The sequence below is a fragment of the Ceratotherium simum genome, chromosome X (assembly GCF_057802395.1).
Source record: "Ceratotherium simum simum isolate JZ-2026a chromosome X, ASM5780239v1, whole genome shotgun sequence".
NCBI classification, from domain to species: domain Eukaryota; kingdom Metazoa; phylum Chordata; class Mammalia; order Perissodactyla; family Rhinocerotidae; genus Ceratotherium; species Ceratotherium simum.
This window is the reverse complement of record NC_141940.1, coordinates 105112157-105137573: the sequence shown is the minus strand read 5'-3', so window position 1 is coordinate 105137573 and position 25417 is coordinate 105112157. Positions and strand designations below refer to the sequence as shown.

The following is a 25417-nucleotide window of genomic DNA, read 5'->3' as shown; positions in this document are numbered from 1 at the left end:
TAGGGAGTTTAAGGACCTACATTTTCAAAGAAATCCAAGTTGAAGCCTATTCTGCCTTTCTCCAGAAGACATCTATTTTGAGATGTAAAATAATATAAAATCAGAGGCTAAGAGTGGGTAACTTTCTTTTCTTTTAAACAATGCTAAATATATTATGTATATATATTTTATGTGTGCTAACCCAGCACTAATTATCTCCAGTAGCGGATAAAAGAGACAAATGAATTAGAAGTTTAAAGATGTGAGTTCTAATGTCATTTCTGCCCCTAATTAGATGATAGAACTTGGACAAATCATTGAGTCCCTTTGCTGTAACCTCAGGAAGTTAAAAGAAGTAACTCTGTCTGAATTGTTTGTACAATACATTGTTTGTACTTGCTGTGTACTGCAAGGTCACCCTTGCCGGAGAAAACTAGATCTTTTTAAAATTCACGTTAATCTTATTTCTTCACTGGACAGGATAATTGAGTGTTGGCCCTCAATTATGAACAACGCTTTTCTCCATATACATGTATGGCCATTTTATAAACATTAAAACCAGCAGTCATGATTTAACTTTTTGCCTAGATTGCAGCTCCTCTGTTGTAAATAATAGAAGCCGAGTAAGGATGTGCTGATGACTTTTACCGTAAGTCCTGTAGGAGCATTCTCCTTACCCCATTTGCCCCATTCCACAGTCTTGCCCTGATGCCAGGGAGCCACAGCACCAGAGCAGTCATGCTGCAAATTTGATGATGGCGGATGGTACTCTTTAATTTGAGAGTGCGTAATTCCCCTCAGGAGGATCATATTTTTATTAATATGACACAAGTTGCTTGCTTCCTGTTAGCTCTTCTCAGTAAATAGGACTATAGCATTCATTGGATGCTGCTTTATTTTTAGCTTTTAAAATCACCTCCTGATGAACAGAAACCGTAAACAAGTATTAATACATTGAAAGTAATTTGAAAATAGTGCTATCCTGGGGAGTCTGGAATTCCAGACATTACCAGACAGTTGTAAATCGGCAGTCACCTCACAGAGCTGGGGAATAAAAGTCAGGAAAATAAGAATACCTAAGTGTGCTCATTTGGAGCTACTTTCTGAAAATCAGGGGTCAGCCTGGGGTGAGGAGTCCATATTATTTTTCATCAACTTTACTCCTTCTTGTCCAGCCCACTCAGATATCCCAGGTGAAAAATATAAGAACTTATCTGTATTCTTAGCCTTCACACTAATAAAACACCTAAGACCTGAAGGCATTATCGTGGCGATATTGTCTGCTCTACCTCCTGATCACTGTGTGACCACCCTGTGAAATGGAAATACAAAGGAGGCAGGGAAAAGGGACACAGTACTGATAATAAGATCTAACACTCGCTGAGTGCTCGCTGTAAGACTGGCACTGTTCTAAGCTCTTTATGTATTTCAACGCGTTTGATTCCCACAACAACCTAGGGAGTCTTGAGTACTATTTTCTCCTATACAAATGAGGAAATGGAAGCTTAAAGAGCCAAGTAACTTTCTCTAGTTTTCAAAAATAATGAGTGATCGAGCTGGAATCTGAACCTCTGCAGGTGGGCTTTGGAGATCTTGCACTTAACTGGACTCTGCCTGTATTCAAGAATGTCTTGTATTTGATATAAGGAGAAACAGACACAAAAAAGTAATCAATAGTTTGAGGAGAGAGAAAACCCAAGACTCATAAATTTAAAAGATTACTGTAGAAGGTTCAAAATTAGAATTCACTGGTTTACTTCTTAGAAAAGTCTCTGTTCTTTCAGAATTCTAACGTGTTGTACAAATATCAATATTAATTCCAAAACCTGAATATTTTCTTAAGACACATTTGAATGTGTCCTAAGATAATGGATAGCTTAAGTTAGATAATTATGTTTTTCTGAAAAAAAATTATCTTAAAATGAGTCTGGGAAGAGCATGCTCTAGTCTGTACTAGAGTAAAATTAATAAATAATGCATGAGCAGTATTGCTGGAAACCCAAAGAGGATTTTTTTTTCACTTGGGTGCGAAGCTCAAGCTAAAATTGAACATACTTTCTTTTCTCTCAAAGCTGTTTCTTTTTCAGTATTTTCCATGCTGGAAGATTGACTCTATCTTTCATATACTCATCTGGGAAAAATTCTTCATCTTGGTTGCCTCTCTCTTTCCTTTACTCCTTCACTCACATATCCATTCTACATCTTAAATATATTTTGAACACGATCCCTCCTTTCTATCTCAATGGGCATTACCTGGTTGGAGCTGACATTTTTTTTCCTAAATGAATGCAGTTGCCTTCTAATTTGTCTGACTGCACTTTGTCCTCCTTCCCATCCAATCCATTTTTCTCACTACAATCAGAGAAATCTTTCCAAAATCCAAATTTCATCATTTTCTAACATAAAGTCCAAACTCTTTGCAGTGGCTTACATGACTTTCAGTCTGGCTCCTGCACACCTCTCCCGTCTCAGTTCCTGCTATTCCTTTATAACTACTTCGTAATCCAGCTACACCAAATTGTTTGCAATTCCTCAAACATGTCAAGTTGTTTCATGCCTTCAAGACTTTGTGCATAGTGTTCCCTGAAATAACCTTCCTTAAAATTGCCCAATTCTCACTTATTCTTTAAGGCAACCAGATATCACAGTTTATGAAGTCTTGTTTCTTTCTTTGACACTACTCTGGTAGTACATAGCTCTTTGTAGTGCTTATCACATTGAATTTCAACTGTTTACTTGTGTATCACATCTCCTGGATTGTGAGGGGCTGAGGGCAGGGAATATGTCTTATCATTCTAGTAAAATTTCTGAACGTGTTCTCTCAGGACTTTTTTCAGGCTACTGATTGACTTTGTTTAAAGGGTAAAGGTTTCACCTATGAAGTATTTTAGATCTACTTGTAGGTTACATATTGTTTGAATCTAGAGACATATATATTTAGTAATTCCACATAATAATTTTGTAGCAGTTTTCTTTGTTACCCAATATAAAACTGAATAACTGACTGTAAAGGAAAACTCTATTTTGCTGTTCTACACTCAACACTTCTGACACCAGATGTGTGGGAGTTTTTTACACACCAAGCAGTTTTGCAACACCAGCTGGATGTCCTACACTTCAATTCAGTTCTGACACTATCACCTAGAGTTAGCATCAGATCCCACAGATTAAAGACTGAGTCCTACAAGACTGTCCCTCCGCTACAATTTAGATGCCAATTGCAAGTCTAGGTCCTCACCTGTGCTTCTGATAGACTGGGTATAAATCAGAGGTTCCCACAACCCGTCCTTGGACTCAGTCATTTGCTAGAATGGCTCACAGAACTCAGGAAAACAGTTGACTTACTGTTGCCAATTTATTACAAAGAATATTTCATAGGATACAAATGAACAGCCAGATGGAAGAGATGTGTAGGGCAAGGTATGGGGGAAGAGACACAGAACATCCATGCCTCTCTGGGCATGCCACCCTCCCAGCACTTCCATGTGCGCAACAATCCTGAAGCTCAGCAAATCTTTTTGTTCTAGAGGTTTTATAGAGCTTAATCTCCAGCACCTGTCCCCTTTCTTGAAGGTCAATGAGTGGGGCTGAAGTTCCAACCCTCTGGTCACTTGGTCTTTCTGGTGACCAGCCCCATCCTGAGGCTGTAGAGACTCCACCCTAAATCAACTTATTAGCATAAACACAGGTGTAATCAAAACGGGCCCTTTTTGAATAACAAAAGACACCCTTACCAATCAGGAAATTCCAAGAGTTTTATGATATCTGTGCCAGGAACCAGGGACAAAGACCAGATATATTTTTTATTATACCACAACTAACCTAGCTATTTTCTGGCCGTTCTCATCCTGTCATATTAGCATTTTTTAAAGAAAGCAAGAATCTAAATAAAATTGCTGCTTAAATGTCAAATCACCTTGGCTGAATGAGGAGGAGGACTTGGGGGCTGTATTCCATGTGCACCAACGCAGAGCAGAGAGGAACCAATATCACTGAGCGTCTATGACAGGCCAAGCAGATTTTGATTCAATATCCCTTTTAATACTTGGACAAGTCTTGTCCCACACCCCACCTGAGATTCGGAGGATTAAGATTAAGGTGCCCAAACTTGCAGAGATACTAAGCAGTGAAACACAAATCTAGGACTTTGATGGCCAATTACACAAATAAGCCATTGGGCACTTACCAAATGAAAAGTTCTCTACAAAACCTTGAATCTGATGTTTTAGTCCTCTCTTTATTCTCACTACCTGGCACCATGCCTGATACATTATCAATGTTCATTGAAAGTCCAGAGACTTAAATAGCAAACAGAAATAGGAAGTTACAAGAAAACTTCCTTTGGCCCAGCTTTTTCAAAGAGATCTCTAAACATGATTTCTATTCTCATGTATTCCAATTTATAAATCTGATTTAGGAACCAGCAAGTAGTAAAATGAGACACTGATTTGATGAACTGATTGTGTAGAATCTATCAATCAGTATGGGGTTGTCCTTACTTAATACATTAGAATGTTTCTCTTGTCTGACAGCCTGGACTCCAAGTCCCAACTCAAATGGATGTGAGTCTGTACAGATAGTGAGTTTGTAATACTTTTATCCAGGATTGTCTTCTTCCTAGACTTGTTGATAACTTCTCTTATAAGACAACCAGTGTTACCACCCAAGGAGGGGGTCATCTGCCCACCACAAGACATGCCAATAATCAAGAGGCAAGGTGGTAGGAGAGAAAGGACTTTATTACAGCTTGCTAGCGAGGGGGAAGGTGGCCAACTAATGTCCGAAAGAACCATCTTACAGAACAAAGACTACAGGCCAGTTATATAGGGGGCTGGTCTCTGGGTGGGGGAGGAATTTGGTCTTAGTTTCTGATAGTCTTTTATTTTACTGGATATGCATCAGAGACCAGAGCAAGGCCCTATACTTAATCTTTCAGTTGTCATTGATGATGGCTATCAGCATAGACCCTCTGCCCAAGGGTCATCACGTTCTTAAGAAACTCAAAAGAACAAAATTATCAACTTATAGCATCTGGGAGGGGCCATAAAATCTACAGAGCATGTCTGGGTTAGTTAATCAGAGTTCATTCAAAGTCAGAATATAGTGTCTTTTCTACAATATGGCTTCCCTTATATCAACCTTGTGTTGAGCCGGTGTCATCAGTACTATGAGAATTGAGCAGCCTTATTACTATCCTTCCATTATGCATAATAGGACAGTTACTTTTTTCTACTTCTCTGTTGAGTTTGCCTATTTTAGCATAAGCCCAGGATTAACTTCTTTCCTGACCTAAATCTTCCTTTATGTCTTTCATTTTTCTAGATACAAAAATATTTATTGAACATTTTTTCAAACCAAGCCTGTATATAATAAAAAACTTTTTTTTTCTAGCAAATGAGAAATATACACATGGTTTCACAGAATCAAGCACTGTTTAGCTGAGTGACAAGAGAGAACCCTGTGGAATAAGCCATGATATACCATAACATGAATTAATCAATGGAGTTTTTGTGGTTTTGTTCCTCTCTCTCTCTCTTTTTTTTTAAGTGAAGTAAACACACTGCCTTGGCAGCACTTGCTTTTTGTTCACACCAGGCCACCATATTTATTCTGCTTCGTTTCAGAAACTCCACTTACTGTATGAAAGTATCCATCTCACTGACAGTGGGCGAAAATGACACTGGACTCTGCTACAATTCCAAGATGAAGTACTTTGATAAAGCTGAACTTAGCAAAAGCAAGGAAATTTCGTGCCGTGACATAGAAGATTTTTTACTACCTAGCAGAGAACCTGAAATCCTATGGTATAAGGTATGGACTGTGAATGATTTTATTGCTTATAAATAGATTAATGCGTATCTTACTCTTGAATAAGTTGGATAAAATACTTTAAATGGGTGTGATATAGTTTAGCTCTGCCTTCCTAAAATATTATAGCAAGTTGTTCTGGTCATTATAAGTTTTCAAACCAGTGGTTTTGATAAATGCTAGTCAATATTTATATTGGTAGTCCATTGTAATAAGCTATTGTGTTTATGTTCATATCTAGTTTATACTGACAATTCTTTCAAGTCTATTATAATCTGTGTTGATAATTTCAGGAACTAAAGTATGTTAAGCATTGATTTCAGAGCTCTCCATATAAACAGTCCAAAATGTCCCCAAATAAGGAAAGGATTGATTTGCTTCTGTGATAAAATAGTACACTTGTTTTATTGAAATATTCTGTTTAGTGGAAGTATCTTTGGGCATATTCTAATTCTTTTCATATAAAAGCATACATATTTTGAAAAATAGCATCTGATAAAAATTTATAACATTGTAAAAATAGTGTTAGATTAACTTTTTTTCAAAAACCAAAAGAAACTTTAGACTTAAGCGGAATAATCCAACCTCTGCCCTTCCTATCACATCATTGACTCACTGAATTTTAAGATTTGAATGTACTCTTCAGTTTTATTTATACCATAATAGATATTTTTGTTATTCAACATACTCAAGAAAATACAATATAGATGCTGTGAATATTTGTCTGGAATATTTTATCCATGGTTGAAATATTCCTAGTGTAAAATTTGCTGCGTCCAACTCACTGGAAGTAGGCATTTAGGAAGCTGGACCTCTTACTAACTAGATCCACAAATGCCAGTATACAGAATGTGAGCCCTCACATCTGATTGCTCATGAATTCAAAACTTGTTAGAAATGAAACAAGAAACAAATCTTTAACAATTTTTAAAGGATTTTGCCAAAATTAGCAATGCCCTTCACTGAGTAAGACTTAATTTTGATTTTTGATAATAAGCAATGGAGGATTCAGAACCTCAAGGGAACTGTTGAAATATTTTTCTACTTTTTTCTTAGATTTCTATCTTAGACAATGTTAAACAGCCCTCAAATATCAGCCCCACTGATTTCTGTTCCTGTACAGATGAGTTTTATTTTTTCCCTTTTTTAATTGTATGAGTATTTCTCACCCTGCTTCTCTGTGGTTTGCCTGCTTTCCACAGGTAGATTCTGAGCAAGCCCTAATGATTGATTCAAAGGGGAAAGGTATGAGGGAAGTTTGACCCAAGGTCTCCAAGAACAAATATTTTTCTAGTACTCTTACGTGTCCATTCAGCTTCTAGATATGCAATTTCTTTGTGGCTTGCTAATAAGTTAATCTTAAGAGTTACGTACTTCTTCTCACTTTTTGCAAACAGTATCTCAAAATTTGCTGAAACATTAGAACTGTGAACACACACACACACACACACATTCACACACTCAATTTTTTAAATGGCTGGCCTCACATTGATTTTTTAGTCATGTTTCCAACATCACCCCAATCATCGTGACCTTAAGCTGTAAAGACCATACGTAACTAGTGAAGTGATAGGTGGAAATGCAGTATATGTAGAATTTAAAAGTCTTGAAGCAATTCAGATTATTTTTCCCTAGTCAAGGGAATATATATTCCATGAATTCAGCGCACAATTTATGCAATTATGACAGTTTATGCAACTAATATGAGGATATAAAATGTATATTTTGGTCTGAAATAACCGTGTAATTGTCCCTCAACTATACAAAGGCATTGAGCCACATAAGCAAAATAATGGCCTGCAAAAATTTGATTTGGCAATAAAACTTTTTAGAAATAATGTTACCTCTGAATAATGTTAAAGAGATTAGGGCCGGCTCCGTGGCTTAGCGGTTAAGTGCGCGCGCTCTGATGCTGGCGGCCCGGGTTCGGATCCCGGGCGCGCCCCAAGGCACCACTTCTCCGTCCAACCCGAGGCCGAGTTCCACATACAGCAACTAGAAGGATGCGAACCTATGACATACAACTATCTACTGGGGCTTTGGGGGGAAAAAACTGAATAAATAAAATCTTTAAAAAAAAAAAAAAAAAAAGAGATTAAAGCTATTTTGTTCTCATTCCATTGATTTCAAATCTGGCTAGAGGAAATGGACTTCTGTTTTGGCAAAAACAGAAATCTCCTGAGCCAACATCATTTTAACCCAAAGCTTTATTCAGAGACCATCATTTGGTAGACCCATCTACAGTGAAAATAGATATTTATGCGACTATAAAGACCTTGCATATAAATGTTGGCCATTTCTTTCATGGATTATACAGTGCACATGCTATGAAGATTGAATTATAACTAAATGCAACATTAAAAGATTTAAAATATTGAAATAGAAACATTTTCTTCTATAGAATTAATTTTTCTACTTTCCACTAAAATAAATAATTTATGTTATCAGTATCAAGGTGGTTAATTTTATAATCATTAATTGTGGAGTAGTTGTTTCTAAAAAATGATGTCAGGAGTAATCTAAACAAATATCCCTTTTCTTATCTCTAATAAATCAATGCATATCTGATTTAGAGACACTAATCTTAGAAGTTAATAAAGTGACTCTTGCTAAAAATACTCTTTTCAAATTGAGGTACCTGATTTCATGGAGATGTGGAGAAGACAGGAAAATCTTTAGCATTAATTCCAAACTCTTTAGCCCTTTTAAAATATAACTTTAGAAGCTTTTAGTTTGGTTATTTTAAATACTTTATCTTTCAGTTACTATATGCACCTCAAAAGTTTTATATTCTTCATGTAGGAATGTAGGACAAAAACATGGAGGCCAAGTATTGTATTCAAAAGAGATACCCTGCTTATAAGAGAAGTAAGAGAAGATGACATTGGAAATTATACCTGTGAATTAAAATATGGAGGCTTCGTTGTGAGAAGAACTACTGAATTAACTGTTACAGGTAAGCACAATCTTCAATGTTTCATTTGCAAGTAATGAAACTACCATTTTAAATTTAGTTTTTGTGTTGCATATTGATTTTTTCAAATCTATGAAAGAAGCACTTAACCAAATGCGAAGTGGATTTCTATAGGTGAAATTTATTCCTCTTTGCTTTTAAATCATGTTGCACTAAAATGCATTTGAAAGGTTAAACAAAACATGCTTAGGGAATTATAGAAATGTTAGCTTTTGAAAGTACTTGAAATAATGAGTTTATTATTTCAGAAAATTATGCTTATATTTTGTAGTGCTATCGTTTTTGGAAACATTTTCTAAAGTGGTGAAACGCAAAATATGAAATCTACCTCTGTCTTCCTGTGTTACTCCAAATTAGAAAAATTACTTTTTTATTCATTTATTACTCTATGAATCTGAAATAAGTAGTCTCATGAACTTGAAAATAACATAGTTTTATGTACAATACTTGAATAATTTTGTGAGGTGCAATGCATGGAATCATTCCCATATCTGGTTGCTAAGGTACAGGGACATGACAACAACATTCAGAACATTGTCTGTAATCATGAATCTATAGCTCACTAGTCATATGACCTTGTTTGAATCACCACAACCTTCAGAATATCAGTTTCCTCATGTATAAAATGACGATGATAAAATGTGGCTTGTTTATTTCATAGGGTTTTTGCAAGGATCGAATGAGTTAAGGTAATATGTATGCAATCAATTTGCAACATATAGAATTATATCCAAATGGGCATCACTTTTGTCATTTTTATGTCATGTAAAATATTGTATTCATACTTTTTTTTTTTTTACTTTATAGTGTACTTCTCTAAAAGTGGTTCCAAGAGAAAAAAGGGGGAAAAAACAAGTGCAATATTAGGAAGTTAAAGATATTATTCTCATCTTATTGAGAAAGATTCTTTTTGGTAACTTTTTTGTAAAATCATATTTGGAAAACATATGTAGAAAAATATAAAAAGGATATCAAATACTTTAAAGAGACTTTCATTTGTTCATTGATTCACTTAAAATAGTTTTCCTGTATATGAAAAGCGTTTTGTGGTAGTCACCTTTGTCTTATAATAATCTTTTCTTTCAAATCTTGAAATTATGATATATTTTGACTTAAAAGCTAAATCTGATTTCATGAAATTCATTTGGTGAATAGTAATTATTCAGATGGAAAGAAAATTTAGTAAAATAAGGTACTCTTTGCTAATGCCTTTGATAAATATTAGACCCAGTAAATAACTGACAATTGCAATATATGATACACTTAAATAATGAACACACATTCAGTCTTGTATTATGTACCTATGGTATGCATGTGTATGATTTACACTACTATGGTGTTCTGTTTTGCTGTGTGTAATAGACCTCTGTATAGAAAATTAAAATTAACTCTATCACTTTACCTCTCTGTTTAATGGGACAGTGAAAAATATAACTGTCTATACTTGGATTTTCTTTACAATAAATGTTGACTTTTCTGTTATTTATTTTTTGCTCTCAATCTATACTGAAGTAGCTTTTCCAAGGAGTAGGTATTGGGACAAAGGAATTTTAAGATATAATGAAAAATATTGTTCTGAAAAGAAAATAGAATGTACTTCTAGTCTTTATTCTTTGCAGTGTAGAACTAACCCTTGTTAAGCACATCTTTCCCTTTTCTAGAAATACTAGGATAATAAACCACTATCTAGTAAGAGGCACTTGGAAAACAATCTCATGGAAACTAGAAACTGGGTCCCAAATGGTAAAATGACTTAAATGAAGCTATTTTGTGTAACCAATAATAGAATCGTTTTCTCCTAAATGCTACCCAGGGCTACTATATTTTCCTAGCTTCATTTCTCCAAAAATATCTTCTTTTCTTTATATGAAAAAGAGGAATAATTATTTCTTAGTATCCAAGAGGAAGTTAGTGAATGTTTTAATGAAAGTTTTCATTAAACTGATTAACATGAATATGTCTAACGTAAGTAGCCTTACCTGTGACATTGATTTGGACAAATAACTTATAAAGCAAAGTTTGACTATATAGGAAATTGTGAGTGGATGGGAGGAGAGCTGCATGTCCTAGAATGAAAAATTGTATGTATTAAAATGCGTTTTAGATATTAACAAGTGTATTGGCAAGATGTATTTATGCATAAAATTGCTTTAAATGGTGTGACACTATAGGACATTTACTTTGCTCGTGGCCAAATTAAAGAACAAGTCTTAGAACTCAAGTTATATCTCTTAGTAAAGCAACAAAGGTGAGCAGTTCTCTGGATGATAATTAATCACTGTTTTCTACTTGGTTTTCTGCACATCATGATCATGTTATACTTAATGTAAATATCATGCACACAGCATGATATCATTTAGTTTTAGTGGATCTGCCTTGGCTGCTAATACACAAATATTTTGAAGTGCGTTAGAATGTTTCTTTAAAATGAAAAAGAAGGAATCATGCATGTGAAGAGAAAAGGAAATTTCTGGATAAATAAAGTGGCTAAATATGCAGGCAATATTGTGAGCTTTTGTGGGAGATCCTTCACTTATCAAACAGTTGGGGCTGGCCTGGTGGCATAGTGGTTAAGTTCACGTGCTCTGCTTTGGTGGCCCTGGGTTCGCGGGTTTGGATCCCAGGTGCGGACCTACACACTGCTCATCAAGCCATGCTGTGGCAGCGTCCGACATACAAAATAGAGGAAGATTGGCACAGATGTTAGCTCAGGGACAATCTTCCTCACCAAAAAAAAAAAAGAAGTGTATGTGTCTACATAAGTGAAGTAGTGGTTCAGGAAAACAGATCACAGTGAAAGAAATAATAAACCTGCTCATCACTTTTGGTATACTTTAAAACATTTAAAAAAATTGTTTTAATGTAACATGTTTCAACATCATCTCTAGCCTCCACCCTCTTCTCTAAGCCTCAGCCATGCTGTTTTTACTGTTCTCCTCCAAATATCCTCCCTCTGAATCCTTACTCATGGTGTGCTCCCTCTGGAATGCTTTTTCTTCCACATTGTCACAGGGCTGATTCTTAGTCTTTCCTCAAGGCACGGCCAAAATGTTACCTCTGTTTTGAGGCATGTAGTTCTTCATGCCTTCATAGCACTTTTAGAATCCCCATTGCAACACTCACCACACTGCATTATAACTATTTGTTGACACTCTTATTTTTCCACAAGAACATGAGCTAGTCAGAGTCAAGGGCAATGTTTTTTTTTTAAATGAATATTTTACTTTAGAATACCTTTACATTTATATAAAAACTCATAAAAATAGTAGAGAGAGATCCCATATACACTACATCCAGTTTCCCTTGTTATTAACATCTAGCATTAATATGGTACATTTGTTACAATTAATGAACTAATATTGATAACATTATTATTAGCTAAAGTGCATACCTTATTTAGATTTCCTTAGTTTTTTCCCTAATGTGCCTTGTCTGTTCCAGGATCCCATCCAGGATAGCATATTACATTTAGTTGTCATGTCTCCTTAGGCTCCTTTTGGCTGTGACTATTTCTGACTTTCCTTGATTTTGAGGATCTTGACAATTTTAAGGGGTACTGGCCATGTATTTTGTAGTATACCTTCAATTGTGATTTGTTTGATGTTTTTCCCATGATTAGACTTGGGTTACATATTCCTGGAAGACCACAGAAGTAAAATCACAACATATCATATATCAACATGACTTAACACTGTTGATCTTGACCTGTATCACCTGAGGTGGCGTTTGTCAGGTTTTGCCACTGTCAAGGTACTCTTCTTCCCCGCTTTCCATACTGTGACTCTTTGGTAGGAAGTCACTATCTGCAGTCCACACTTATGGAGTAAGGAGTTATGCCCTCACCTCTTTGAAGGCAGAGTAGCTACATAAATTATTTGGAATTCTTCTGCATGGGACAGAATTTTTCCCACATTTACCTACTTATTCAATCATTTATCTATGTTAGTACGAACTCATGGATATTTATTATATGTTTGCTATTCAACATCACCTTATTTATTTTGTTGCTCAAATTGTTCCAGCTTTGGCCTTAGGAGCTCTTTTAGTTGACTCCTTTGCCCTTTGACATACCCCCATCATTGTGTGTGTGTGTTTGAACACTTCCTTATTTTCTGGCCCTACAAGATGCTCCAGGGCCATCTTGTGTTTTTCATGCCCCAGTCCTAGAATCAGCTGTTTTTTCCAAAGAGTTCCTTTTGTGGGAGAATGGCACTAGAAACTAAGATGTGGGCATTGGGAGTATTCATTGCTACTGGAGTATAGTTGCTTCTAAAACCTCTCAGTTGACAGAGCAAGGAAATATGTATGCACTAACCCAGGTATATACACATACCTATAAATATTTATATATGTAACCATCTGTATCTATATTAAACTAAACATGAGTTCATACTGATAACTCCAACTCTAATCTATTACCATAGGGATCATTCCAGCCTCTTCCCCTCGCTTATCTGTAACCTCCTTGTGCAATAGTGAGAAAGCCACCATCTGCTATCCGTTTACTTAATTGTTCACTTCCAATATAGATGTATAATGAGATCAGAATTGTTGACCTGTACTCCTATGAGAACCAACTGTATCAACTAGAGTATAGTGCTTATATACAGTTTCTTTTGCCTTTAGTCTTACACACTCCACTCATTTCCAGGGTTACTTAGGTCAGCACCTTTTCCCCCCAATCCCCTTCAGTGAGGTTGTCTCACACATTTGTAATATAGTTAGGTTATTTTATCTCATTCTGCATTCCATCCTAAGATCCTCCATCCTCCTAAATGATGTCTTTAAAAATTTGCATACATTGACGTTTGTAGGGGAGGAAACATAATTTTCCCTCTACCCTTCTGAGTTCTTGGCTGAGATCCCCTGTAATAAAAGACAGGTTAGGGAGTCAGCCCAGTGGCATAGTGGTTAAGTTCACATGCTCCACTTCGGCAACCCAGGGTTTGCGGGTTTGGATCCTGGCATAGGCTGATGCACCGCTCATCAAGCCAGGCTGTGGCGGCATCCCACATCAAAAAAGAGGAAGATGAGCACAGATGTTAGCTCAGAGCCAGTCTTCATCCCCAAATAAACAAAAATAAATAATAAAAAAAGGCAGATTAACAAGAGAAAAACAAAGAAAAATTTATTAACATATACGTGGAAGATACCCAGGGAAACTGAGTACCTCCCCAAGACAGCCCAAGGTACCACCTTAAATACCATCTACAGCTAAAGACAAAAGAAAGATTTTTTTTGGGGGGGAGGGGTGTCAGTCATGGGAGGTTACTGGGAAAAGCACAGTAAGTGAGGGTAAGGCTAAGTTGTGCTTTCTCCAGTGACAAGAATTTCTGGAGATTTTTTTTTAATTATTTTATTGAGGTCACATTGCTTTATAACATTGTGTAAATTTCACGTGCACATTATTATATTTCAGCTTCTGTATAGACTGCATCGTGTTCACCACTAAAAGTCTAGTTTCCATCTGTCACTATACATATGTGCCTCTTTACCTCTTTTGCCTTCCCCCCACGGCTTCCCCTCTAGTAACTGCCAATCTGTTCTCCTTATCTATATGTTTGTTTGTTTATCTTCCACATACGAGTGAAATCATACAATATTTGTCTTTCTCTGTCTGACTTATTTCGCTTAGCATAATACCCTTAAGGTCCATCCGTGTTGTCTCAAATGGCACGATTTTGTCTTTTTTATGGCTGAGTAGTATTCCATTGTATATATATACCACATCTTCTTTATCCATTCATCCATTAATGGGCACTTAGAATCATCCTTCTCTTCCTGGTGGAGAGAGGGAGACACTTTTACAAATGGAGATTTCCTTTATAAGTGTAAATTTCCCTCACAAAAGGGTAATTTCTGCTTTGTTTTCAGAGCTGCTTCTGTGTCTGCAGTTTCTCAAAGTAATCCTTATACCAAAGAGGCATATTTTGAGGTGGCAAATTCTGCTACCCTCTATTCCCGCCTTTAAAACTTCCCCAAGAAGTTTCACAGTCCAGAAGTGGAGTTGGTAGGTTGCTCTGTAGCTCAATAAACCAGTTTTAGTCCTAAGAATAGATTAGTTCAGTAAAAGAGTTATGTCTCATTTCAGGAGGCCGTGTTGCAATTGAGCTCCCAAAGTGAGGCCTACATGGTGTGAGCAATCAGGTATTTAATAAGAGGCATTTCTATGGAAACACACACACAAAACAAAACAAAGGTTAATGTTTGGAGCAGACTATGAACGTAGTTTCTGAGTCCTGAGGACAGCCAATTGAGAGGATTTCTAGATGTTGGGCTCAAAGAATCTTTTTGGCTTTTTGTTTTGTTTTATTTTGTTTTTTATGTGACTTGTCACAGTGGCCAAAGTCCTTATCTTTTTTTTTTTGGTGAGGAAGATTAGCCCTGAGCTAACATCTCTTCCCAATCCTCCTCTTTTTGCTGAGGAAGAGTGGCCCTGGGCTAATCTGTGCCCACCTTCCTCTACTTTATATGTGGGATGCCTACCACAGCATGGCTTGATAAATGGTGCATAGGTCCGCACCTGGAATCCAAACCTGTGAACCCTGGGCCACCGAAGCGGAGCACGTGAACATAACCACTATGCCCCTGGGCTGGCCCCAAATCTTTTTGTTTTTTGTGGTAAAAGATAGGTAATGAAATTTACCATTTTAACCATTTTTAGGTGTACATTTCAGTGACATTAAGTACATTCACATTTTTGTACAACCATCACTCCATCCATCTCTAGAAATTTTCATCTTTCCAAACTGAAACCCTGTACCCATTAAACAGTAACTCCACATTCCCTCCTCCCACTGACCCCTGGCAACCACCACTCTATTTTCTGTAACTACGAATTGACCATTGTAGGTACTTCATATAAGCTGACTTATACAATATTTGTTGTTTTGTTTATGACTTATTTCACTTACCATAATGTCTTCAAGGTTCATCCATGATAGTTCATTTCTTTCTATCACTTAATAATATTCCATTATACGGCTGTACCATAGTTTGTCTGTTCACCTAGTTAATGGTGTATCTTGGATGCTTCCAGTTTTTGGAGAATATGAATAAAGCTACCATTATCTTGTGCAAGTTTTTGTGTGGACGTAAGTTTTCAAATCAGTTGAGTAAATATGTAGGAATGTAATTCCTAGAGTGTATGGTAAGATTATATTTAGCTTTGTAAGAAGCTGCCAAACTATCTTCTACAATAGCTATATTATTTTGCATTTACATCAGCAATGAATGAAGTATTCCAGTTGTTCTTCATCCTTCTACCAATCTGAACTCTGTTGTTTTGATTTTACCATTCCAATAGGCCTGTAGTGGTATCTCATTGTTGTTTTAATTGCCAATTCCCTAATGATAAATTATTTTGAGCATCTTTTTATATGCCTATTTGCCTTTTGTATGTCTTATTTGGTCTAGTGTCTATTTAGATACTTTACCCACTTTTTAATTGGGATGTTTGCTTTTGCGTTGCTCAGTTTTAAGAATTCTTGGTATATTTTTGATATAAGTCCTTTATCAGATATATGTTTTGCAAATATTTTCTCCCAATCTTTAGCTTGCCTTTTGATTTTATTAACAATGACTTTCACAGAGCAGAAGTTTAAGTGTTTCTTTTAGAGTTTTCTTCTTTTCTAATATATAGATTGAATTCTATAAATTTCTTCTAAGCACTGTTTTTGCTGCAACTCACAGATGTTGATAAAGTGCATTTCCTCCTAAGCTAACATCTGTTGCCAATCTTCCACTTTTTGCTTGAGGCAGAGCTAACATCTGTGCCAATCTTCCTCTATTTTGTATGTGAGTTGCCACTACAGCATGGCTTGATGAGTGGTGTAGGTCCGAGCTCAGGATCCGAACCCGTGAACCTGGGCCACCAAAGCAGAGTGGGCCAAACTTATACCACTGGAACAGCCTCATAATTCAAAATATTTTTTAATTTCTCTTGAGAAATCTTCGACTCATGTGTTATTTAGAAATGTATCAATTTCTAAACATTTGGTGATTTTCCCAACTATTTTTCTGTTATTGATTTCTAGATGATTTCCATTGTGACCTGAGCACATACTTTCTTTGATTTATATATATATTTTTTTTTTATAATTTTTTTTTAATTTTATTTATTTATTTTTTACCCCAAAGCCCCAGCAGATAGTTGTAGGTCATAGCTGCACATCCTTCTAGTTGCTGTATGTGGGACGCGGCCTCAGCATGGCCGGAGAAGCAGTGCGTTGGTGCGCGCCAGGGATTGAACCCTGGCCGCCAGCAGCGGAACGTGCGCACTTAACCGCTAAGCCACCACGCCGGCCCTGATTTATATTTTTAAAAAATTGTTAAGGTATATTTTGTGACCCAGAATGTGATCTTTCTTGGTGAAGTCCCATGAGGACTTGAGAAGAATGTATATTTTGCTGTTGTTGGATGGAGTATTCTATAAATGTCAATTAAATCAAGTTTACTTAGAGTGTTGTTCGAGTCAACTATATTCTTACTGATATTCTGCTTGCTTCATCTTTCAGTTACTGAAAGTAGAGTGTTGAAATCTCCAACTATAGTAGTGGATTTGTCTATTTATCCTTTCAAGTCTCTAAGTTTTTGCCTCACAATTTTTTTTTTTTGATGAGGAAGATCAGCCCTGAGCTAACATCCATGCTAATCCTCCTCTTTTTGCTGAGGAAGACTGGCTCTGAGCTAACATCTATTGCCAATCCCCCTCCTTTTTTTTCCCCAAAGCCCCAGTAGATAGTTGTATGTCATAGTTGCACATCCTTCTAGTTGCTGCATGTGGGATGCAGCCTCAGCATGGCCGGAGAAGCGGTGCATCGGTGCACACCCAGGATCTGAACCCGGGCCGCCAGTAGCGGAGTGCACGCACTTAACCGTTAAGCCATGGGGCCGGGCCTGCCTCACAATTTTGATGCTCTATTGTTGGGTGCATACATGTTTAAGGTTGTTATGTCTTCTTGGAGAATCGATCTCTTTGTCATTATGTAATGTCTGTCTTTGTTCATGATTATTTTCCGTGTTCTGAGGTCAGGTTTGTCTGAAATTAATATGCCTAGCTTTCTTTTGATTAGTGTTAGCGTCGTATCTCTTTCTTCATCCCTTCACTTTTAACCTATTTGGTTCTTTATATTTGAAGTGGGCTTCTTTTAGACAACATATGGTTGGATCTTGACTTTTTTCCCACCCTGTCATTCTCTGTGTTTTAACTGGTATGTTTAGACCATTTACATTTAAAGTGATTATTGAAATTATTGGATTAATATATGCCCTCTTTATCAGTGTTTTCAATTCATTGAACTTATTCTTTGTTTCTTTCCCCCTCTCTTTTCTGCTTTCTTTGGTTTTAATTGAACATTTTATATGGTTCCACTTTATGTCTACATTCTTATTATCAATTTCACTTCTTTTAAAAAATGTTTTGTGGTTGCACTGGATATCTCAATACTTATTTTTAACTAATCTCAGACCACTTTCGAAAAACACTACCACTTTGTGTGGAGTACAGATACCTTATTACAGAGTATTCCTAGTTCCTCACTCTCATCCCTTAGGACATTGCTATCATTCGTTTCACTTATCTGTATGTTATCATACTTGCATGTTTTTTGACAAGAAGTTCACTCTGATTCTTACCTTTGTTCCTCTATAGATATGACATTTTTTCTTGTGTTCTTTCAAGATTTTCTATTTGTCCATGTTTTTCTGTAGTTTGAATATGATATGTCTAAGTGGAGTAATTTTGTTATTTATCCTGCTTGCTGTTTTCTAAACTTCATGGGTTTCTTATTTGGTGTCTGTCATTAATTTTGGAAATTCTATGGCCACTATTACTTCAAATATTTCTTCTAGTTTATGCTTTCTTCTCCTTCTAGTATTCTAATTATATATGCATTTTGCCTTTTGAAATTATCCCACAGTTCTTGGATGTTCTGTTCCATTTTTTTTTATTCTGTTTTCTCTTTGCATTTTTGGTTTAGGAAGTTTGTATTGACCTATCTTCATGCTAACTAATCCTTTCCTTGACTGTCCAGTATACTGATGGCCCCATCAAAGACATTCTTCATTTCTGTTGTAGTGTTTTAATTCCTAGCATTTCATTTTGATTCTTGTTCAGAATTTCCATTTCTTTGCCTTACATTACACATTTATTTTTGCACATTATCTATTTTTTCCATTAGAGCACTTAATATATTAAATATAGTTATTTTAAATTCCCTGTCTTATAGTTCTAATATCTGTGTCATATCTGAGTCTGATTCTGATGATTGCTGATGGAGTTTCTGGCTCCAGTGCCTTCTGCTCCAAGTAAGCAGATCTTGGCTGTGACTTTCTGGATTCACCTATATTTCCAAATTTTGGGGTGGCTGTTTGCCCTGAAATCTCAGTTCTTTTAGAGGTCCAAGAAAAATTTTTGGTTTTCAATTTTTTCATCTTTTTCTTGCTGTAACAATGGGAGTGACAATTTCCAAGTTATTTACATGTGGAAGCCGAAAACAAAAGCAACAATGTCATTTTTAGTGTGAAGTTCTCAAACCCAATGGAAATCTAGCATGTCCAATCCATAGTAGTCACTCAACAGATATGCATTCTTGAATGAATGAATTCAATATCATGGAGATATTCCACTTTAAATCAATTGTTCTTAAACTGTGTTTACAATTGGGCAAAATGATACCTTTTTCACCTGAAAGGTAGAAAAAATAGTGGAAGAGTAACTCCCTCAATTCAGATCCCATACTCCACTTTTGTTAACACTACTGAGTATTATATCAACCTTTTCTTTCCTACATTATATTGCTGCTTTGTGTTGAGCTTTAAGTCAAATAACATCATCTTCTTTATATTAACTGTTAGGTCAAGTGCCTACCTGTAGTTGAACTTTTACATACAAATATAGGACTGAATTTTCCTATTAAGATTGCTTCATATTAGTTTTTAACATGCCTTCCAGTCTATCAAGAGTTGTTCTATTCTCAATTTTGTATTCTACCATATTAGCTTCTCTTTCTGGACAAGTGTCAATAGATTTTTATTGGAAGAGATCTCTGTTTTAATTGAAATCATTGTTTAAAGCGTTATATGCAAAAGGTCCTATATAAAGCTGTGTAACATTCTGTTATACACCTCTATTCTATTTTTTTTCCAGAAATACGTCCTTCACCTCTCTTTGGGTATCGTTTTTTTGTTCTACTAAGAAATCCAGAATCCAGCCCGTATTTCTTCAATTGTTTCTTTTCATTTAGTAGTGAAATATAGCAAAGTACATAAAATATAAACATGCAACTACTTAGCTTGTTATCAAATGAACCCACTTAGATGAGAAAGTAAAACATTACAGGCACTACAGAAGTCCCCTGCATGTCTTTCTGAATATAAACCTCCTTTTCCCCACTACTGATTATGTTACTGACATTGTGACTTTTATAGTATTGTATTTTTGTCTTTTCTTAAAGTTATAGTAGCTAATAGTGAGTGCCTAAGCGATATAGCTAAACTTTTGCCTGTTTTTGAAACTTATAAATCTGGACCCAAATATTGTGTATTCTGTCTACCTTTTTCATCTCCAAATTTTGTTTTTAAAATTCATCCACATTATTGCATTTATCTGCAGGTTATTCATTACTTTGATGCTATAGTATTCCATTATATGAATATCTCACAGTTTGTTGATAGACAATTGGATAATAATAATAACAATTAGATAAAAATTGTTGTTGTGATTTTTTGCTAATGTAAGTAATATCGCCACTAATATCCTGTATACAAATACACACATACACAAACACACATGTTTTTCATATAAGTGGGCATTTATGTAGGATTTTTTTTACCTAGGAGTGGATTTGCTTATTCAGAGTATGCATATTTTCAAATTTGCCAGATATTGTTTAGGCTGCTTTGTGTCATAGGCCTACTCTAACCAAATGGACTGAGAGGAGGAGGGGAGTAGTACTCCAAGGGAAATTCGAGGTGCCAAAAGAAGGTGAAAAAAATTCTAGGGAATATAAACAGCAGATGTCTACTACTTCTAAACATTATGATTTCTTAGAGATTATAAAATGTGGTTTGATATTCATAAAATTCTGTTGTGAGTCATATAATGATTTTCTGTCCTTCAATATTGCTAAATAAAAAATGTGAAAATATTAAAGTTTGTATTGATATAAATTGCCATATCCTAGGATTCATTACACTTAATTCTAATTCACACCTGGACTATAGCTTTAACCCTAACCCTGTGCCAGATTATTTGTGGGAATGTGAGTATAGAGAAAACATCACGTCCAGAGGGGGTCCATAAAAGATCTAGTAATTCCAAAATAAATTAGACCAGCTTGGCTCTTATTCCAGTATGAACTATTTAGAAAAAAAATACAGACATTAGATATGGGACATATGTTTGGATTTGTTAGGTCTAAGAAAAAAAAAGTATACACTGTATAGATTATTTCCAGAAGAATTGATTAAATTGTATGCTATTCACTTTCATCTGTTTAATGTTTATTTTTCTTTCTGGATAAAACATTTTTCTATAATTTTTAAAAGAAAGATTAAAAACAAATTAACAACCATATTTCGGTCACAAAATTTTAAAATGAGTCAGATTAGTTGAAAAGACATTTAATTTCTAGGGCTGGATCACAGAGTGAAATAATGGTAAGAAAATGGACTGTGAAAATGTTATATTAGGAAAACATTTTCACAATAAAATGCAGGAGTCAGCAAAAACAGTGAGGAAGTGAGAAAAGGAAAACTGACTTGAAAAAAGCAAAAAGAATGAGGTGATTACTACAAGAATATGATGGGTTTAGTAGCATTTTTATACTTGATGTAACATTTTTAACAGAGTTAATGTAGCGATGTATTTAAACTACTTTCCAATCAACCACAGGCTGAATTTATGCTCTCAAAAGGTACATCTTCCTCCTCTTTTTATGAATGAGGAAGCTGAGGTGAAGAAAGGTTAAGTGGCTTTATCAAGTTCACAAAGCATCATGGTGACAAATTTAGGAATAAAATTTAATTTCCTGAACTTCAGTTTATGATTTATTCCACTGGATAATTAATAGCAAGGCATTATACTTTTCATATTAGCTCTGCTGAGCACTATGAAAAATTTATCTTTTAAGTTCAACTGAAGCACATTTTACTATGAGACCTTTAATTCTTCTGCCATTGATGTAATTAAATGGTGTGTTTGTGGTCTGGCCTGGGGGTGGAGTGATTACTTTTATTTTTTTTCTCTCTGTCTTTAAAAAATGGTAACTTTTATATCCTCGTTTAAAAAATGATTTTTGTTGACATATTTCATAGACTCAAGTGTGCTTTATTGACTGTAACCTAACAAGAATTGATGAAATTGATAACAGGCACAAATCTTTCCAGACGTTACTTTGTATGTTTAGTAATGTGCTAGAATTAATGCCCACAATAGCCATCAAATATATTATTTTTGGTAAAATGGAGCATATTACAGTCTTAGCTGTTTTTATAAGTAAACATCTGTCATATTTTGCAACTCAAAGATCATTTAGATTAATTTAAACTTTTGAATTAAAGGAGATTAAAGCAGATCAATACAGAGAAACTTAATTTAATCATTTTGGCCGTCTAATCTTGATTTGGAGTTCAGTCCCTAGAGCCAAAGACCTCTCTTATAAGTAATTTCTAATGATGACTCTCATGACACTAATTACCTTAATTTGTTATTTAATCTCTCAATATGTTGAATGAGTTGTCCAAAATGTATTAATCAAGCAAACATTTAATGTCAAGGTGTGATAACTTTGATTAAAAAGCATGATGTTTTTACTCTTAAGCAGAAAATGTACACGTTTTAGAATATATCAATAGCAAGGTTGGGATGTGCCATTTCTGGGGAAAACAAGGCACGTTCATTTGGATGATTTCCATCAATGTAAGAAATAGTAAGTATTAGTAATGAGAATAGTTAATACTATTTACTATGTGCCAAGATCTGTTCTAAGTTCTTATTTATAGTGACTCGTCTAATCCAATAACCTCAATTTACTCACCCTTTAAGACTTTTCAAGTACTTGCTGATTATCTGGTATTCTTCTAGATTTTGTAAATTGCACTTGAAGATAACCCATTTTTTTTATTGCCCACTTCATATGATCCTTTGAATTTAAAAAACAATGGATATCTATTTCTGAAAATGTGGTTGATTAGATGTCACCCTTCCCTGCTTTGAAACACCTGGAAATGCTGGATAGACTAGAATAGATGGGCCTTTTAAATGATTAGCTGAACTTGCAAGAAAGTTAAAAAAAAAAAATCTCAGGGGCCAAAAGGAAAAAAGGATCTAAAAACTAACGCAGTTAAAAGAACCTGACTCTAAGGCCACCATGGGGTGGGGTGAGGGACAGAGAAGTATTGGGACTGTCATTATCAGCAACCAAGGGATTTGGGTTTTATTAATTACATGGGGAGATGAGACTAGGGCTTGAACCCTCAAAAAGTGATAAATTGGAACTGAAGTTCCCATATACATCAAGGATTCTCAAAGGGCTACCATGGAAGTAAACTGGAAAAATATGTCCACTGGCACAGGAAGAAGATAAGCCAGTTGGCCTGCCCTGGTATGAGCTCTTCGTTCATATTAACACAAACAAAAAAGTATCCTGTTAATCCATAGCCTTGTGAGTTTGAGTGTTTGAATTTACCTCACCTGTGTGGCCTGAAAGCCCTTAAGTCAAAAAATTAGCATAAAAATGGTGCCAGGCTGGTAATATCCAGGAGCAGTATAAAGCAAAACTTCTAAAGGGACATAACCTCAATATGGACTGCACAAGATTTCCATGGATGAAACCCCACTGACGATTGCAAGACAAAAGAGGACATGATTGGACACAAAAAAGTGTCTGAGGACAAAATACAGAGTAGACTAAGACTCCTGTTTTATAAGATTTAAAGATTCTTTTGATGGCGGACACAACATAATGACACTGGGATAGATAAAAGGCAGAACTCTTTGTTATTTACAGATCAAACTGAGAGAAGGCTGCCAGGCAGGGGCACACCGAGTTGTACCCAGGGACAGGGTAACAGCAAGCTGGACCTGTAGGAAGCAGCTTACAAGTGGAGTGGGGTTGGCTAGGTTTTGAGGACCTGCAGATTGGCTAATTTGAGTAATTTCAAGGGCTCAAGGGCATAGGAGCTGTCCCTAGTGCCTGGTGCCTGGCTTCCAGGGCAATTAGACCTGTGCATAGTGGCCCCTGAGTGTGAGAACCCAATAAGGGATGTGGTTGAGGTGCATTAATCGGCTGCTTGAGAAGGGGAACTGACTGGCCTCCAGCCAGGGCCTCAACTAGGCCTGCGTCAAGACAGCGTTAAAAACAAAGAACCTATATTACACCCCAGGAATGTCAGGTACTAGGATCCATAGATACAGGCTATAAATTAGCCGTGCTTCAAATGATGAGTGATATTTTAAAAATCTAAAAAAATGCTGCTACTTTTGGTGCTGTGTGAGTATACATCTTAAGAAGAGCCCTTGGTCAGCAGTACTCCCTACCCCAAACTTACATGCCTTTTGATTTGGTTGAATTTTCTGGCCTTCTTTTTGGTGTTACATTGTTGCCTGACATAGTTCATCAGCAAGAGCTAGCCTTTAGTTTCTTGCTGCTTTTGACAGCGTTGGATTTCAAGCGTACTTAGAACGTTTTCATTATGATAACCCTACCGGTGCAATCCCATGGACTGCTTGCCTCTGAGAAATGGTACTGTCTTCCTGTCACCAGTCATCCTGCTTGCCTGACTCAGGTGTTAGAGCTGTATTGCTTCTAGGCTTGCAGGCCAATAACCAAACTCATGCCTACTACATTGTTAGAGAAACAACTACTTTTTGTTTGACTGCTAACTATACGGCAGGCACCGTGCAAAATGATTTATAGCCATTATTATCTACATTTTACCAAGGAGGAAACTCAAAGAACATTGTGGACATGAATTTATAATTTTAAATACAAATCATCACCGTCATCATCATTTCTAATGAAGTTCCATTCTTTTATTTGCACTCTACTGCTTCTGATTCTCTTATGCTCATTCCAGCAAACTCAGTTGTGAGAATTGAAGAGCTGTCCAATAAATACTCTTTGATAGAATGATTAGTTAATTAGAGAAACGAGCAAACGTCTGGAACTGTGCTGTCCACTACAGTAGACATTAGCAATATGTGCCTGTTGAGCACTTGAAATGTGACCAGACTGGATTGAAATGTGCTGCAAGTATAAAGTACATGCTATATTTCAAAGACTTGATATGACCAAATAATGCAAAATATCTCATTTATAATTTTTATATTGATTACATGTTGAAGTGATAATGTTCAGTTAAATAAAATATATTACTAAACTAATTTTACCTGTTTCTTTTCCCTTTTTAAAATGTGGCTACTAGAAAATTTTAAATTTTATGTATGACTTGCCTTATATTTCTATTGGACAGCACTGCTCTAGAAAGTGAATGTGATCTCAGTCTCAGAAATCTAAGGGAAAGAAACAGGACCCAAAGCCTTGGGTGTAGTTTGATTGGTGGCTCTGCCATGCCTGAGCTAAAAGACCTTGTCCAAATCACCTGACTTCATTAAGTGTTGTCTTAATGTTATGACTGTGAATAGCCGCTCAC

General features: G+C 35.8%; 1 protein-coding gene across 1 annotated transcript in view; it reads left to right on the top strand.

The window, feature by feature from the left end:
* The window catches only part of IL1RAPL1 (interleukin 1 receptor accessory protein like 1), a 671544-nt gene that overhangs the window by 157032 nt on the left and 489095 nt on the right, over nt 1-25417 (top strand). Inside the window, exons 3-4 of the mRNA XM_087427281.1 lie at nt 5604-5790; nt 8590-8743. Coding sequence (XP_087283407.1) covers nt 5604-5790; nt 8590-8743 — 341 coding nt within the window. The remainder of the gene's footprint in view (nt 1-5603; nt 5791-8589; nt 8744-25417) is intronic.